The 17607-nt window shown below is 56.4% G+C and overlaps 1 protein-coding gene and 1 long non-coding RNA gene across 2 annotated transcripts; both read right to left on the bottom strand.

Annotated features, from left to right (window-relative positions):
* Positions 1–953: 953 nt before the first annotated feature.
* On the bottom strand, positions 954–11849 carry NOX5 (NADPH oxidase 5). The gene is made up of 17 exons (XM_059482395.1): positions 11730–11849; positions 11383–11533; positions 10291–10501; positions 10015–10046; positions 9722–9930; positions 9101–9254; positions 7121–7293; positions 6507–6689; positions 5824–5956; positions 5083–5225; positions 4439–4534; positions 4185–4226; positions 3364–3488; positions 2779–2863; positions 2442–2541; positions 2177–2343; positions 954–1085 (listed from the first exon to the last, which is right to left on the bottom strand). Exons 1-17 carry the CDS (start codon positions 11847–11849, stop codon positions 954–956), a joined length of 2256 nt encoding a protein of 751 aa, XP_059338378.1.
* Positions 11850–15309: 3460 nt separating this feature from the next.
* LOC132079623 (uncharacterized) lies at positions 15310–17526 on the bottom strand. Its single transcript, XR_009419435.1, has 4 exons — positions 17324–17526; positions 16164–16254; positions 15896–16008; positions 15310–15699 (listed from the first exon to the last, which is right to left on the bottom strand). It is a non-coding gene; the product is annotated as an uncharacterized LOC132079623 (long non-coding RNA).
* Positions 17527–17607: the final 81 nt, after the last annotated feature.

Here is a 17607-nt window from a genome sequence, read left to right on the forward strand (position 1 = left end):
CCCACAGCGTGGTCACGTGGCGGGGCCGCGTGAGGCGGCGGCTTTGATCGCGATAATTAACGGGGATTAATGAATAATTAATGAGTAACTGATGAAAGGGACCGGGAGAGCGGCGGGCTGGGCAGGGAGGCTCAGGGAGAGCGGCGGGGGTTGGGGAGCGGCTGCGCCAGGGGAGGTTTGGGAATGTTGGGAAAATTCCCACCTGGAAAATTCCCACCTGGAAAATTCCCACCTGGAAAAGCTCCAGGCACGGAGGAGCTGCCCGGCAGGGCTGGAGTCACATCCCGGGGGGATCGGAACCCTTTGGATGTGGCACCTGGGGGCAGCGGTGTGGTTGGAGCCCGGGATCTCCAAGGGCTTTTCCAACAGAAACAATTCCATGATTCCATACAAATGCCTGATCCTCCATCCCTAAAAACCACCTGGCTCGGGATAGACCAAACAGAGCCTGGATGAATGCGGTTCAATCCCAATCCAGCCCGAACCCAGGAATTCTGTGCCTTGCCCACCAGGAGCTGCTGCTTTGGAGCGGATCCCAGGCCTGGAAAAGGCTGGAAAATCGGGAATTACAAGTGTGGAATTGTTATCCATGGCCTCACCAGCTCCTGATTCCTGGAGTCCCTTGATTCACCAGGAAACACAATCCAAATCCAGCACAGATTCCAGGTCGGAGGGAGTAGCATCTCTCACACACTGATTCCCATCCCAGTTTTTCCTTGGTTTTGCCAAGGGGCTGGAATTGCTTCCATGAACCCCAACATTCCCATCTTTCCCTCAATGATTCCTCAGATCCAAAGGAAACGTTCCCATCTTTCCCTCAATTATTCCTGAGACCCAAGGGAAGCATTCCCATATTTTCCCGATTTATTCCCGTGCTTTTCCGAAGGGAGCATTCCCACATCCCCCCCCCCCCCAGCTGCCGGCCGCGGATCCCGGTTGGAATTCGGGCTCTCTCAGAAGTTCTCCCGGTGGAAGCGGAAGCCGAAGCGGCGGCAGTGCCCGCGGATGGCCCGGGCCAGCCCCGCGGAGCCGCACAGGAACACCGCGACCGCCCCGCGCCGCTCGGCCGCCACCCGCGCAAACACCTGCAACGGAGCGCGCCGCCATCCGCCCTTCCTTCCTTCCCTTCCCTTCCCGCATCCCCCGAGCCCATCCCATCATCCCTGGCCCAGACGGGGCTGTTGGAATGAGGTCACCGTTGGGGTCTCTTCCAACCCAACCCATTCCATGATTTTCTGATCCCGTTCCCCGATCCTCTGATCCCATTGCAGAATCCCATGATCCCATTCCGCAATTCCACAATCTGACCCAGATAAGAGGCTTGGAATGAGATCATCTTCCCATTCCCTCCCAACCCATTCCATGATTCTCTGATCCCATTCCCTGATCCCATTCGCAATTCTTGGATCTTATTCCATGATCCCATTCCCCGATTCCATGATCCCATTCCCCAAGTTCTCTGATCCCATTCCAGGATTCCATGATCCCATTCCCCAGTTCTCCGATGCTATTCCATGATCTCATTCCTTGATTCTATGATCCCATTCCCCAGTTCCATGATCTCATACCATGATCCCATTCCCTGATTCTCTGATCTCATTCCTCAGTTGTCTGATCGTATTCCATGATGCCATTCCCCAGTTTTCTGATCCCATTCCCTGATTCCATGATCCCATTCCATGATCCCATTCCCCATTTCCATGATCCCAGTCCCTGATTCCCTGATCCCATTCTGAGATCCCATTCCCCAGTTCTCTGATCCCATTCCATGATCCCATTCCTTGATTCCATGATCCCATTTGCTGATTCCATGATCCTATTCCATGATCCCATTCCTTGATTCCATGATCCCAGTCCCCAGTTCTCCCATCCTATTCCATGATCCCATTCCCTAATTCCGTGATCCCATTCCATGATCCTATGCCCCAGTTCTCTGATCCCATTCCCCCATCCACGATCCCATTCCCTAATTCCCTGCTCCCATTCCCCGATCCACGATCCCATTCCCTAATTCCCTGCTCCCATTGCCCGATCCCATTCCCTAATTCCCTGCTCCCATTCCCCGATCCATGATCCCATTCCCCGATTCCCTGCTCCCTCCCTTGGCCCCACTCACCCTCTCCCCCTGCCCACCATTCCCTGTATCCCGTGTATCCCGTGTATCCCGTTCCCTGACCTGGTCCCAGTCGGGGCGGCCGGGCTGGGTGCGGCAGCGCAGCCCGGAGATGGAATCGCGCTGCTCCCGCGCCGCCAGCAGGTCCAGGGCCAGCTGCAGCCCCAGCGCCTTCACATCGCCCCTGCCCAGCGCCGACGTCATGTACAGGTGCAGCTCCAGGAACCTCCCTGCCAATCCCAGCCGTTCCCACCAGGATCTGCCCCGCTCCAGGGCTTGGATTGGGCCGGGGGTGTTCCCGGGAGTGATGCCGGGTTCTCCCGCTCACCTCCCGGCTCCAGCTCCGCCTGCTCCGCCTCCAGCTTGGCCAGGAGGCCCAGGAACCACTGCAGGTGCTGCTGGTCCCGCGTGATCCAGATGAAATCCACCTGGTAGGGTGGGAAAGCCTCGCCTTGGGACCTCACTGGATCCTGCCAGGTCCCAATACCAGATCCTGATACCAGATCCCATCACCAAATCCCTGCGCTGGATCCCATCACCAGATCCAACCCCCGTTCCCAAAGCTCCCAGATTTCAGGGATGCTCCCAGGCTCTCCACCCCAGACCCTGCAGCCCCATGCCAGGCCAAGCCTGGATCCCACATCCCCTCTTGCTCCCATTCCCACCTTCCGGAGTGTCATCTCCTCATCCCACCGTTCCTCACTCCAGGAGAAACGGCAGCTGGGGCAGCTCTGCTTCCGCCGCCGGTACCTGTGCAGGGAGCAGCATTTCCTGCTCATTCCTTCCTATTCCTGCTCATTCCTTCCTATTCCTGCTCATTCCTGTCCCTTTCTACCTTTTCCTGCTCGCTCCTTCCTTCCTTCCTTCCTTCCTTCCTTCCTTCCTTCCTTCCTTCCTTCCTTCCTTCCTTCCTTCCTTCCTTCCTTCCTTCCTTCCTTCCTTCCTTCCTTCCTTCCCATTTCTGCTCTTTCCTGCCTTTTCCTGCTCCTTCCTTCCTATTCCTGCTCCTTCCTGCTCATTCCTTCCTATTCCTGCCCCTTCCCTCCCTGCCTGCCCATGGCCAATCTCCCTCCTGCGCCTTTCCCGCAGCCGAAATCCCCAAGGAAAACCCTGGCACCAGGAGAGGCCCCACCTGTGCCCGTGGAAATGAATCCCAAGGACAGAATCCCAAGGATCAAGGGTTGGACGACAGCTCCACCAGGGCCTGCATCCCAAATCCCTGGGGAGTTCCCAGATCCCAGGGGACCCACCGGATCATGATGCTCTGCAGGATGGAGGCGAAGGGGGTGATCCCGATGCCGGCCCCGATGAGAACGGCGTGCTCCGAGGTGAAGATCCGCCGGCTCGGCGTTCCGTAGGGACCGTCCAGGAAGCACTGGGACAGATCCAGCAGTTCCAGGGGCAGATCCAGCACTTCCAAGGGCTGGAGCAGCTCCCGGGTGGAGGAAAAGGGCACAAAGAGGGTCCAGGAATTTGGGATCTTCCTGGGGTTTTGTGGGAGCAAGGAATGGGTGGGAAGGACTGGAGTTTTCTGGCAGGGCAGGGTTTGGATCAGCCTCAGGTGGGATCATCCATGCACAGGGATACAGGGATGGAGCAACGAGGAATGGGGATGGGATGGTGGGAACATGGATGGGATGGTGGGAATGCTGATCCCAGCCCATTTCCCTGGATCCAGGATGTGGTAGATAGGGACAGGCGCTCCGGAAGATTACGCGATGTCACGGAAAGGCAGGACCCCCTGTTCCCCTAAGATAAGAGATTACCCTAGGAGTGTGGCCCCACTAACAGTACTGCTAGTAACTTTCCATTCCTTACCCAGTAATTTTCCATTCCTTACTAACCATAAATAATAAGGACAGACCCCCTTTTGACGTAGAGAACCCCTTAGACTATAAAACCCCACGAGAAGAAGTAATAAACGCCTTTGACCGTCCACCACATTGGTGTCCGCGTGTTTCATCGGCCCGAGCGACCCTGGGGAGTTTTGGGTCGCCGTGCTGATCCTCAGAACCAGGCCGCCTTGCCTTGCACCAGAAGGCAGCACCAGGAAAGTTGGGAACATCCTCACCTTGACGCTGCAGCTCCGCTGGCTCTCCCCAGGCCCGGCGTCCTGCAGGAGAGGGGAGCAGTGATCATCCCCCCTTCCCAAGCACTCCCAAAATTCCCTGGATTTGGGCGTTTTCCCACTGGGCTGCACACACACAATTCCAGCTGTCAATGCTGCAATAATATCCAAGGAATTTCTTCCCAAAGAGGAGATTTTAAGGAGTTTTGTCCCATTTGGGATCCAGTCCCTGTCCCTGGGATGGGGGCAGTGCTCACCCCCTGCTCCGGGTCCTTTCCTGGGAAAGCAGCTCCGGAGGCTCGGAACGCCGTCAGCTCCACGGCTCCATCCCTGCCAGAGGCCACAGAGCCTTCCTGGGAACAAAGGCTGGAATCAGCACTGGGATCACTGCTCCAGGGATCTGCTGGGCCTCCAGCAGAGTCACAGGAACTCCCATTCCATGGGGCACAAAATCCCATTAATCCCAAATCCCACCATTCCTTCCATCCCTCCATCCATCCATCCATCCATCCATCCATCCATCCATCCATCCATCCATCCATCCATCCATCCCAAATCCCATTTCATGGGGCACAAAATCCCATCAGTCCCAAATCCCACCATTCCATCCATCCATCCATCCATCCATCCATCCATCCATCCATCCATCCCAAATCCCATTTCATGGGGAACAAAATCCCATCAGTCCCAAATCCCACCATCCCATCCATCCATCCATCCATCCATCCATCCCATTCCACGGATCACAAATTCCTATTCCACAGGGCACAAATTCCCGTTCCATGGGACACAAATCCTTCAAGGCTGGACAAGCAGGGAATGTTCATCCCGAGGGATTCCCCAGCTGGGATGATCCCATGGGATCCATCCCTTTGCTCCGATCCCAACCCCACAATCCCACCTGTTCCCAGTGCCGGCTCCTCCGCTCCCTGCAGCTCTTCCCGGGTGGATTTGGCTCCAGGCCGTGCAATTCCAGCTGCTGGAAGTACTCGTAGAGCTTGGTGGTCCATTGGCCCCGCGCTCGGATGTGCAGCCAGAGGGTTTCTGTGGGGATCAATCCCAAAATCCTGGAATTCTCTGGATTGGGAAGAACTTCAAACCCAACTCATCCCATGGAAACGCCTTCCATAGCCCGGCTCGCTCCAAGCCCCATCCAAGCTGGAAAAACTTCACCATGGGCATGGAAAACAGATCCTGGGGGTGGGAAATGGATCCTGAGGGTGGGAAACATTCCAGGGATGGGAAACAGATCCCAAGGGCGGGAAACAGATCGCAGGGATGAAAAAAAGATCCTGGGGATGAAAAACAGATCCCGGGATGGAAGACAGATCCCAGGGGTGGGAAAAGAGATCCTGGGGATGGAAAATGGATCCTGGGGATGGGAAAAGAGATCCTGGGGATGGGAGATATTCCAGGGATGGGAAACAGATCCCAAGGGTGGGAAACAGATCCTGGGGATGGGAAATAGGTCCCAAGCGTGGGAAATGGATCCTGGGTGGGAAAACGGATCCTGAGGATGGAAAACAGATCCCAGGGGTGGCTCACAGATCCTGGGGATGACAAACAGATCCCAGGGGTGGGAAACAGATCCCAGAAACGTTAAGGGAAAATTCCAGCGGGATTTGCAGGGCGCAGGAGGAACCTGGCTGCTCCGGGGCGCTGCTGATGGAGAAGGGGTGCCACTCGTAGGCGGCGATGGCCGGCACGTTCAGGTACACGTAATCCCCCGGCTGGAAGCGGAAGGATTTCGGCCTCTGGATCACCAGGTGGGTCACCTGCAGGAGAACGGGAGCAGGAGAACTGGGAATGCCCAAAGGATATCCCCTGCTGGATTCTGTGCAGCAGAAATTCCGGGTTCTGCCCCTCCTGTTGGGTTTGTTCCCCATTCCCTGCCCAGTTTGGGTTGCACTAGATCCCAGTTCAGACTGGGCTCAAATTATGGGATTTGGGGAAAAAATTCCGAGTTCCAGGAGTTTTTGTTCTGCTTTGGCTTTTCCATGAGTTTTCATTTTAAAAAATTGGGGAAAAAGGCTTGGAAATAAAGGAATTGCTTTGGCCTCCCTCTGCCACCTCCAGCTTTTCCATGTTTGTTTGTTCCTTCGTTCCCAGAGTGCCAGGAGGAGGTGGCATAGTGGGATTTGGGATGGGATGGGATGGGATGGATGCCCCTCCAAAGGGCAGCAAGTGGGTGGGATTTGGGATAATGGGATGTGGAATGGATGGGATTTGGGATGTGGGATGTTTGGGATGAAGGATGTTTGGGATTTTGGATAGATTGGATTTGGGATATTTGGGATGTTTGGGATATTTGGGATTTACTCCCACCTTGGAGGGCAGCAGTTTGGCCTCCAGGATGTGCAGATCCCCTGCCCGGCGCCACGCCCAGCCCAGAACCTTCTCCAGCACAAAGAGGGAGCCGGGAATCAGGAACCACTTCCAGAAGTGGGGACCATGCAGGAGCAGCAGGAGCCACACGGGGATGTAGGAGAGGTGGCTCCAGTAAAACACCTGGGAATGGGAGTGTGGATGGGAATGGGAACAGGAATGGGAAGTGCTGGACCCAAATGGTGCTTCCTGTTGGGGCTGTCTGGGTATCCCAGTGGGAAAAGGCAGCCCAAGGGAATCCTGGAATCTCTGGGATTTGGCTTGGAAAGGACCTTAAACCCACCCGGTTCCAATCCCAACGCCTCCCTCTATCCCACATTGCTCCATGGCCACTCCCAGGGATCAGGGGGCACCCATAGCTTCTCTGGGAATCCCATCCCAACATCCCCGTGGCGCTGGGAAACCATTCCCTGGGTCCCGCGGGGAAGCAAATCCCAGGAACCCCGAACTGCGAGCGTGGCGTGCCCAGGGCTCCCACGGGGCAGCACCAGGACGGGCACCCCCTTCCCACCGGGGCACCCCGGCATTCCAGCCGGGAATTCCCGTGGGATCACCTCGAAGTGGCCGCCGCGGCGCACGCAGGGGCTGGAGCAGGCGAGCATGGCCAGGAGCAGCGCCAGCAGCGCCAGCCCGCTCTGCGGGGCAGTGCCACCAACGCCACCGGCGCCCGGCCGCGCCCGCCGCACGTACTCGCCCAGGGCCACGAGCCAGTCCCGCCGTGCCAGCCCTGGGGACACGGGCACGGCTCAGCGCGGCCGTGCCACCCCCGCCGGGAATGCCCCGGGCCTGTCCCGGGGGTGCTGGCACGGGAGGGACGCGGGAGCGGAGCGGGGAGAGCCCCGGCACCGCTCTGGGATGGGGACTGGGGGTACCAGGGTGTGGGGTGCGGGATTTGGGGATGCGGCATGCCGGGATTTGGGAATGTGGGGTGCGAGATTTGGGAATGTGGGGTGCGGGATTTGGGAATGTGGGGTGCGGGATTTGGGGATGCGGGGTGCCGGGATTTGGGGATGTGGGGTGCCGGGATTTGGGGATGTGGGGTGCCGGCATTTGGGGATGTGGGGTGCCGGCATTTGGGGATGCGGGGTGCGGGATTTGGGGATGTGGGGTGCCGGGATTTGGGGATGCGGGGTGCCGGGATTTGGGAATGTGGGGTGCGGGATTTGGGGATGCGGGGTACCGGGATTCGGGGATGCGGGACTGGGATCCCGCTCGGGACCTCGGCTGTCCGGCGGGAGCCGCTAGAGGGGGATCACAGCCCGCGGCTGCTGCCCGTGCCCTGCCCGTGCCCGGCCCATGTCCCTGTCCCCACCCGTGCCCTCGCAGTGCCCCCGGCACGGGCACCCCTTCTGCAGGACTTCCCCCTCCCGTCCTTGGGCACCCTTTCCATGGGATCCTGGGACACGGACACCCCTTCCATGGGCTTCCTGTCCCCGTGTCACTGACCGGCCTGTGCCAGGTGTGTCCCTCTGTCACTGACCCTCCTGTGCCAGGTGTGTCCCTCTGTCACTGACCGGACTGTGCCAGGTGTGTCCCTCTGTCACTGACCCTCCTGTGCCAGGTGTGTCCCTCTGTCACTGACCGGACTGTGCCAGGTGTGTCCCTCTGTCACTGACCCTCCTGTGCCAGGTGTGTCCCTCTGTCACTGACCAGCCTGTGCCAGGTGTGTCCCTCTCTCACTGACCGGCCTGTGCCAGATGTGTCCCTCTGTCACTGACCCTCCTGTGCCAGGTGTGTCCCCGTGTCACTGACCCTCCTGTGCCAGGTGTGTCCCTCTGTCACTGACCGGCCTGTGCCAGGTGTGTCCCTCTGTCACTGACCCTCCTGTGCCAGATGTGTCCCTCTCTCACTGACCGGCCCGTGCCAGGTGTGTCCCCATGTCACTGACCCTCCTGTGCCAGGTGTGTCCCTCTGTCACTGACCAGCCTGTGTCAGGTGTGTCCCTCTGTCACTGACCGGCCTGTGTCAGGTGTGTCCCTCTGTCACTGACCCTCCTGTGCCAGGTGTGTCCCTCTGTCACTGACCCTCCTGTGCCAGGTGTGTCCCCGTGTCACTGACCCTCCTGTGCCAGGTGTGTCCCTCTGTCACTGACCCTCCTGTGCCAGGTGTGTCCCTGTGTCACTGACCGGCCTGTGCCAGGTGTGTCCCTCTGTCACTGACCCTCCTGTGCCAGGTGTGTCCCCGTGTCACTGACCCTCCTGTGCCAGGTGTGTCCCTGTGTCACTGACCGGCCTGTGCCAGGTGTGTCCCTCTGTCACTGACCGGCCTGTGCCAGGTGTGTCCCCGTGTCACTGACCGGCCTGTGCCAGGTGTGTCCCCGTGTCACTGACCGGCCTGTGCCAGGTGTGTCCCTCTGTCAATGACCCTCCTGTGCCAGGTGTGTCCCTCTGTCACTGACCCTCCTGTGCCAGGTGTGTCCCCGTGTCACTGACCGGCCTGTGCCAGGTGTGTCCCTGTGTCACTGACCGGCCTGTGTCAGGTGTGTCCCTCTGTCACTGACCGGCCTGTGCCAGGTGTGTCCCCGTGTCACTGACCAGCCTGTGCCAGGTGTGCCCCCGCGTGCGCGGTCCCCAGGGCCAGCACCAGGTGTCCCACGCGCTCGTGGCCCCGCACGTGCAGCTCCAGCGGGAACAGCTCCGCCAGCGGCGTGGAGCGCAGCCAGGTCAGAGAGCGCCGCAGCATCAGCGCCTGGCGACAGCGACAGGGGACAGGGCAGGGACAGCGGGGACGGGGCAGGGGACAGGGACGGAGGTGAGGGCAGGGTCGGGAGAGAGGGACGGGGACAGGGGGCGAGGGAGGGGACAACAAGAGGGGAGGGGAACAGGGACGGGAGTGAGGGAGGGGACGGGGACAGCGCTGGGGACACGGACGAGCAGCGGGCGAGGAGAGGGGCCAGGGCACCCGGAGATACCAGGGAGCAAATGGAAACGGGATGCACTGGGGCAATGGGAAATGCGGGGAGACAATGGGAAATGTTGGGGGATAATGGGAAATTCCAGAGGGAACGGGAAATGTTGGGGGACCATGGAAAACGCCGGGGACAACAGGAAACTTTGGGCCAGCATCCCCTCCTGGCTATCCCGGGACCCTCCCGGCCTTTTCTGCTCCCTCCCCGCCGTGTCCCCTCGGCGTCCCCGGTGCCGCGGGGCACTCACGGCCAGCAGGGCGCAGTTGAGGTTGAGGCTCTGCCCGCAGCCCCGGGCCAGCGCCAGGGCCGGGCCGCGCTCCCGGTGCCACAGAGCCCCCAGGGCGAGCAGGAGCGCCGTGGCGGCGACCCAGGTCCCCAGGCAGCACAGCCGGGCCCGCTGATCCCCGCGGGATTCCCGGGAAAAGCGGCACATCCCGGGCCGCCGATCCCCGCGGGACTCCCGGGAACGGCAGGACATCCCGGGCCACCGATCCCCGCGGGACTCCCGGGAACGGCAGCACAGCCAGGGCTCAGCAGGGCTGGGACTGGGGGGCTTCAGCCAGCTGGCAGCACTGGGAAAATGGGATTTGGGGTTTGGATGGGAATTTGGGGGTGTTTGGATGGGGAGTGGGGAGCTGGAGCAGTACCCAGCTCGGGGTGGTACCCAGCCCTACAGCCAGAGTGGCAGCATCCATCCCAAAATCCAAACCCTGCCCCACCCCAAACCATCCGTGATCCAATCCCAAACCTCTCCAGCTGCTCCCAGCCCCACTGTGGGCTCCCCGTGGAATCCTTTCCTAGGAGTCCCCTCCCCACCTGATGCTGAGGTTCTCCAGGAGTTCCGGGAACGCTTCCAGCTGCTCCCGGAGCTCCGGGAAGGTGATGGAGCCGCTGTGGTCCCGGTCCAGGGCCTGGAGCAGGGCCTGGCTCAGCGCCCCGAGCCGCTCCTCGGGAAGGGCCAGGGAGCTCTCCCGGAGACACCCCCGGAGCACCACCCGCAGCTCCTCGGCATCGATGGAGCCGCTCCCTGGAAACCGGGAGAGTCCCAATATCCCACAGCCCCATGGAGTCACCTCCATCCCGATATCCCACAGCCCCATGGAGTCACCTCCATCCCGATATCCCACAGCCCCGTGGAGTGACTTACATCCTGATATTCCAGTCCTACAGCCACCTCCATCCTGATATCCCACAGCCCCGTGGAGTCACCTCCATCCCGATATCCCACAGCCCCGTGGAGTGACTTACATCCTGATATTCCAGTCCTACAGCCACCTCCATCCCAATATCCCACAGCCCCATGGAGTCACTTCCATCCCAATTTTCCAGTCCTAATCCAGGAATTTTCCTCGCAGGGAGGAAAATTCCTGGTTGGGTCAGGATCTGCTCCCTGGAGAATTAGATTGATCCCAATATTCCACATTCCTACAGAGTCACCTCCATTCTGATTTTCCACGGTCCTACAGATTTTCCAGTGGAAAATCCTGGATGCGTCAGGATGTGCTCCCAGTAACAAGTGATGGGAAAACGGGAATGGCATCCAGGGGAGGTTCAGGTTGGATATTTGGGAATATTCCTTCATGGAAAGGGTGGCATTGGAAGGGGACTTGGGGGTGGGAACAGTTGGATTCAATCTCCGAGGGCTTTTCCAACCCAAACGATCCCAGAATTTCAGGAAAGCAGGATGGGGAGTTGGGATTGGAGCAGAGCAGATCCTGCTCTCCCTGGCTGATGGGAAATCCTGGGAAATCCTCAGTTGATGGAATCCTTGGCTTCCCACAGGAATTTTCCCATTCCCACATGGAACGAGGGCAGCAGCCTCATCCCAGCCAAAGCCGGATGCTCAGAGCAGACCAAATCCCAAATCTATCCCCAAAAACCCAATGAATCCCATTTTTCTCCTCTCACCATCCACATCGTACACCTGGAAGAGGAACCTGAGCTTTTCGGTGGAATTCCCGCAGAGCAGCCGGCGCAGGGATCCCAGCAGCTCCTCCCGGCTCAGGGAGCCGCTCCCGTCGGAATCGAAGAGCGCAAAAAACCTCTCGGCAAAGAAGGACTGCGGGAAAAGCGGGAATGTTCCCGTGGAACTGGGAATGTTCCCATGGAGCAGGGAACTGGGAATGCTCCCATGGAGCAGGGAATGTTCTCCATGGATCAGGGAATTGAGGAATATTCTCCATGGATCAGGGAATTCCCACTGATCTCTCCCCTCTTTCTCATGGATCCCTCCCCTCTTCCCACGGATCCCTGACCTCCTTGAGCTGCAGGGCAGATTTGAACTCTTCCAGGCTGATTTCCTTCTCCTTCCCAGCGGCATTCCCAAATTTCTTGCTCACCCAGCGCAGCCACTCCGCGTCCGCCGCCGTTCCCATGGTTCCGGAGCGATTCCTAAATCCCAACGATCCCTTTTTGGGATCTCCCAGCCTCGTTCCATGGAGCATCCCAAAGTTGGATCCTGCAGGGATCAGCTGCATTCCATGGAATCCCAAATTTCCATGGAGCTGCTGAGCCCAGTTCCTGGGATAATCACGGGGTCCATGGGAGCATCACTGGGGATTCCTTTTACCCAGGAAACCCAAGCAGGGATCATCTCCCATTCCCATTCCCTCCTTCCCCAGCCCTCCAAAATTCCTCCAATCCCCCACGCTCCATGAAATCCATCAGCACTTCCCAGCATCCCCAGATTTCCCCAGGATCCAAAGGAAAATCCATGTTCCAGGAGCCTTTTCCCATCTTCAGCGTCTCCTGTTCACCTCCAACAGGGAGACTCCAAAGGGAAATCCTGGAAAAGCCCGCAGTGTTCCGGAGGAGAGGGACGGGTCTGGCTGGGATAAATCCCAAATCCCTGCTCCCGCCTCATCCCCATTATCCCTCCCTTCCCAAATCCCGCCCAGCTCCGTGGCCCATCCCAATCCCGCTTTTCCCAGCTGTTGTTTATCCCTCTGCCAACCCCTGCACTGGACATTCCCTGTCCCATCCATCCCTCGGGAATTGTGTTCCTGCCAAACCCATCTGGAGCCGCCTTTCACGGGATGCACTCCGGAATTCCGGCCCGTCAGGAACGCACTGGGGATGTCTTCTCCAGCCTCCATCCTTTGATTCTCTCCACAATGAATCCCCCTGGGACCAGGTTGCCATGGGAATGTCAGGAGCAGATCCAGGTACAATTCCCGCATTCCAGAGGCATCCGAGCCCCCGGGTCCCGCTTGGAAAAACCGCCAGGAGCTGCTGGAGCGCAGGACTGATCCCAAAAAATTCCAAACACCCCCAGGATCTTGGGATAAACTGGATTAAATCCAGCCCTGTCCTATCCCAAATCCAGCCTTTTTTCCCCATCCCAAATCCAGCCCCGTCCTATCCCAAATCCAGCCTTTTCCCCATCCCAAATCCAGCCTTTTCCCTATCCCAAATCCAGCCCTGCCCTATCCCAAATCCAGCCCTGCCCTATCCCAAATGCAGGCTTTTTCCCCATCCCAAACCCAGCCTTTTTTCCCATCACCAAATCCAGCCCTGTCCTATCCCAAATCCAACCCTGCCCTATCCCAAATCCAGCCTTTTTTCCCATCCCAAATCCAGCCTTTTCCCCATCCCAAATCCAGCCCTGTCCTATCCCAAATCCAGCCCTGTCCTATCCCAAATCCAACCCTGCCCTATCCCAAATCCAGCCTTTTTTCCCATCCCAAATCCAGCCTTTTCCCCATCCCAAATCCAGCCCTGTCCTATCCCAAATCCAGCCCTGTCCTATCCCAAATCCAGCCTTTTTTCCCATCCCAAATCTAACCCTGTCCTATCCCAAATCCAGGCTTTTTTCCCCATCCCAAATCCAGCCCTGTCCTATCCCAAATCCAGCCTTTTTCCCCATCCCAAATCCAGCCTTTTTCCCCATCCCAAATCCAGCCTTTTTTCCCAGGATCTCTGTGCCTTTGTCCCGGTATTTCTGGGATCCCCAAAGGTTTTTCCTGGGATGGAGCCGTTCCCTCATTTTCCCACTGCTTTTCCAGCTCTTTGTGCCATATCCAGGTGCATCCATAGGGAGAAACCCGGGAATTCTCCTGCTCCACGTGGGATGTGGGGCTCCAAAGGGGCTTTTCCCAGCTCCAAGGAATGGGAATTCCAGGTGGGAACGTTGGGAATGGGGGCCGGCAGCAATGGGAGCTCCATTCCCAATTTTCCCTTGGATTCCATGGGATTTGCTCATTCTGAAGTATTCAATCCCTGTTTTCCCCACATTTTCCCTGAGGAATTTAATCCCTTTCATTCCTGCTTTTTACAGGAACCACCCTCCGTTCCCAAGTTTTCCAAAGGATTTGCTCATCCTGAGGAATTCAATCCCTGTTTTCCACAGGAAACCTCCCCCAATTCCCAACTTTTCCTTGGATTCTACTTCAAATTCATTCAGTTTTCCATGTTTTCCACCCATTCTCCCTAAATTCTGAGGTATTATCCCAGAATTCCTTGGACTTTTAACTCACCCTGAATTTTTGGGGCATTTTACCAAATTCTCCCACTAATCCAGGCCAATAAAGCAGAAAAATCTTGGAATATTCCATCAGAAAAATCAGGAACATGGCAATTATCCCACAAATTTTTCCATGAAGAAGAAAATTTAACAATAATATTTTAAAAATGGGAATAATGTTTTCCAACTATTTTTAGGGAATTTTTGAGCCATCCCAGAGTTTTTTCCTCATTTTTTACCTTCAAATCAGCTTTTCCTCCTATTTTCATCAGATTTTCCCACTTTTTTCCCTGGAATGCTGTGAAAATTCCGATTTTAAGGGGTTAAACCACAAATTGGAAATTCTTGTGGAATCCCAAGGGTGTTTTCCATGGAATTCCTGGATCCCAGGGATTTTTTTCATCCCAAAGTTCCCCAGCTGGGAATGTGGAGGGTGGAAATTTGGGGAATTCTGGGAATTTTTCATCTGTGCAGAGCTGGAAGTTGTTCCTAAGGAAAAGAAGGAATTCTTTGTGTGGGAAAACAAAGGGACATTCAAGGGATGAACAAACAATTCCCAGGGATTTTCCATGGGAATTCACCCCAGCAATGTGGAGCAGGAATGGGAGGATTCCTATGGAATTTGGGAGGGAATCCTGGGAAAAGAAAGGGAAAAACTGCAATTTCCTGCGGGGAAAAACCCCAAAATTTCCATTAAAAATTCCTGCTAAAAACCAATCCCAAAAATTCAAAATTCCCAGAAAAATAAAGAAGGAAAAATCCTAGAAATTCCTGGTAAAAATAAATCCCATCAATTCAAAATTCCTGTTAAAACAGCCAAGGAAAAAAACTCAAATTCCTGCAAAAAAACCCCAATTCCACAAATTCAAAATTCCTCTTAAAAACAAACAAGGAAAAATCCCACAAATTGAAAATTCCTGGTAAAAATTAACAAGGGAAAAACTCCACAAATTCCTGTTAAAAATTAACTATGAAAAATTCCATAAATTCAGAATTCCTGGTAAAAATGAACAGGACGAATTCCATTGAAAATTCCCCTTAAAACCACATCCAAATAATTTCAAAATGTGTGGTAAAATAAACAAGGAAAAATCCCAGGAATTCCATTAAAAATTCCTGGTAAAAACAAATCCCACAAATTCAAAATTTCTCTTAAAAATAAACAGGAAAAATCCCACAAATTCCTGTTAAAGGCAAGGAAAAAAAACTCAAATTCCTGCTAAAAACCAATCCCATAAATTCCAAATTCCTGATAAAAACAAACAAGGAAAAAATCCCAACAATTCCCATTAAAAACCAACCTCATAAATTCACAATTCCTATAAAAACAAAGCAGGATAAAAACTCAGGAATGAAAAAGCACAGAAGGAAAGTTGTACCATGGAAAAATAGCCCTTCAGGTTTATTCCCAATATTACAATTCCCAATCTTTCTTTAATTCCCAAGCTCTTGGAATACAAAGAATGACAGGAGCAGCTTTAAACGTGGAATTTTGGCTTGGAACTGGGAATAAATTCCCTCAATAATGAAAGAGAAAGGGATTTTCTGCACCTTCAAACAATCAAAATCCACATTTTTCTTTGGAACAAACAAAGGAAAATGCAGCTCTGGATTCCCAGAAATTCCTTTGAAATACCAGCTTGTCCCAACAATTTTTTTTTCCAGGAGAAAAGTCCTTTTCCAGAGGTTTTCAGCAGCACCAGGAGCAGAAATTCCATGAAAAGTTCCTGAAGATTCATCCCAGGAAACACCTCTGGATACACCTGGAAAAGAGAAATTTAAAGAGAGCTCAAATCAAATTCTGCCTCATTCCCAAATCTCAAACATTTCAAAAACTTTGGAATATTAATTCAAATCAAGGATTTCTCAGCCAACCCCAAACTTCCATCCCAAACCCCTCAAACATCCCCAAAAAAGGAACATTTTGCAGTTTTCTTTTGCTGAAATTGGAATTTTTACCTAGAGCTGGATCCAGCTTTTCCTGTCCCATTGCCAACACAATTCCTGCTGGTTTTATCCATATTCCTGGAATTCTTCCATGCTCACAGCTGAGGCTTTGTCTCCATCCTGTCCTATAAAATACATTGATAAAATCAAGTTTTGCAGGGATTTTCAGCATTCCCTTGATGCTTTCCAACAACTCTTTGGGATTTTCCAGCCCTGTGTTTTCCAGGAAAAGCGGGAAGGGACAAACAGGGATTTTAGAAGGAATCAAAGCACCTTTTACCTGAGTTTTGCTCCAGCTGAGGGGAACAGTTTGGAAATCCGAAATCCTTGGAAAAGAGCAGCACTGGGCTTGGATCCTCATCCTGCAGCACCTGGAAAAGGATCCAGGAGCGGGGAATGGTTTGGGATGGGAAGGAGCTGCAAGCTCATCTCATTCCATGGGCTGGGATCATTCCCACCATCCCAGGCTGCTCCAAGCCCACCCTGGACATGCCAGGGATGGAGCCCTGAGAATTCCAGCCCAGCCAGGAATTCCTTCCCAATATCCCACCCCACTCTCCCCTTTCCCAGTCTGGAGCCATTCCCTGTGTCCTGTCCCTTGTCCCAGTCCTTCTCCAGCGCTCCTGGAGCTCCTTTAGGGCGTGGAAAAGGCTCTGAGGATTCCTGGATCCTTCCCTTCCCCAGCATTCACATCCCCATTCCACTGTTCCTGGAGAATCCTATTTTCCTTCAAAATTCCTGGGATGTGGCTTGGAAAACCCACCCAGTTCCAACTACAACACCTTCCCCTGTACCAGGCTGCTCCAGCCTGGGCTTGGGACATTCCAGGGATGGAGCAGCCCCAGCTCCTCTGGGAACTCCATCCCAGCCAGGAATTCCTTCCCAATATCCCACCTCACTGTGCTCTCGTCTAGCCTGAATCCATCCCCCTTATCCTGGCACTCCAAGGAAAAAAATCCCGTCCCATCTTTCCTGAGAACTGAAGGATTCTCGTCCTTGGCCCTGCTCCACCCCGGCACAGCCGGGCCCCGCTGCCTCTTCCCGGGGGGATCCTCCCGCCCCGGCCCTCCCCGGAGGCCCCAACCCTCCCGTTCCCCTCCGGAGCCGCTCCCAGCCCGCCGAGGCCGCGGGGACCCCTCCGAGGGCGGCGTGGCCGCTCCCCGTCCCCTCAGCGCCGCCCCGCCCCGGCCCTTCCCGGGGGCCCCTCCCGGTACTCCGGGCACGGGCAGCGCCCCCCGCTCCCGTCCGGAGCCGCTCCCAGCCCGCCGAGGCGGCCCCGGCCGCGGGGAGCCGTGAGGGCGGCCCGGCCGCTCCCCCTGCCCTCAGCAGCGCCGCCGCCCCTCCCTCGCCCGCTCGCTCCGCCCGCCGCTCCGCTCCGCCCGCCCCCCGCCGCCGGGGCCCGCGCCATTGCCCGCGCCATTGCCGTGCCTCGCTCCGCACCTTTCCCTCCCTCCTGGCTGCGCGCCCCTGGCCGGGCGGCTCCGGTTTGGCCGCCGCTCCCCGCCCCGGCGCCTCCCCCAGGCTCGGGCGGGCGCAGGGCGCAGAGCGCACCGTGCCCGGCGCGGCGGAGCCGCGACCGCTCCGTCCCCATCAGGCGGCAGCGCGGAATGAGCCTGGGCTCGGCGCCGGGCTGTCCCCCTGCCCGGCACAGCCGCTCCCCCATTGGCTTCCGCCGCGCCTCGCGCTGCTGATTGGCTGAGACGCGGCAGCGGCGCGCTCCCATT

The sequence above is a fragment of the Ammospiza nelsoni genome, chromosome 14 (genome assembly GCF_027579445.1).
Source record: "Ammospiza nelsoni isolate bAmmNel1 chromosome 14, bAmmNel1.pri, whole genome shotgun sequence".
Classification (NCBI taxonomy): domain Eukaryota; kingdom Metazoa; phylum Chordata; class Aves; order Passeriformes; family Passerellidae; genus Ammospiza; species Ammospiza nelsoni.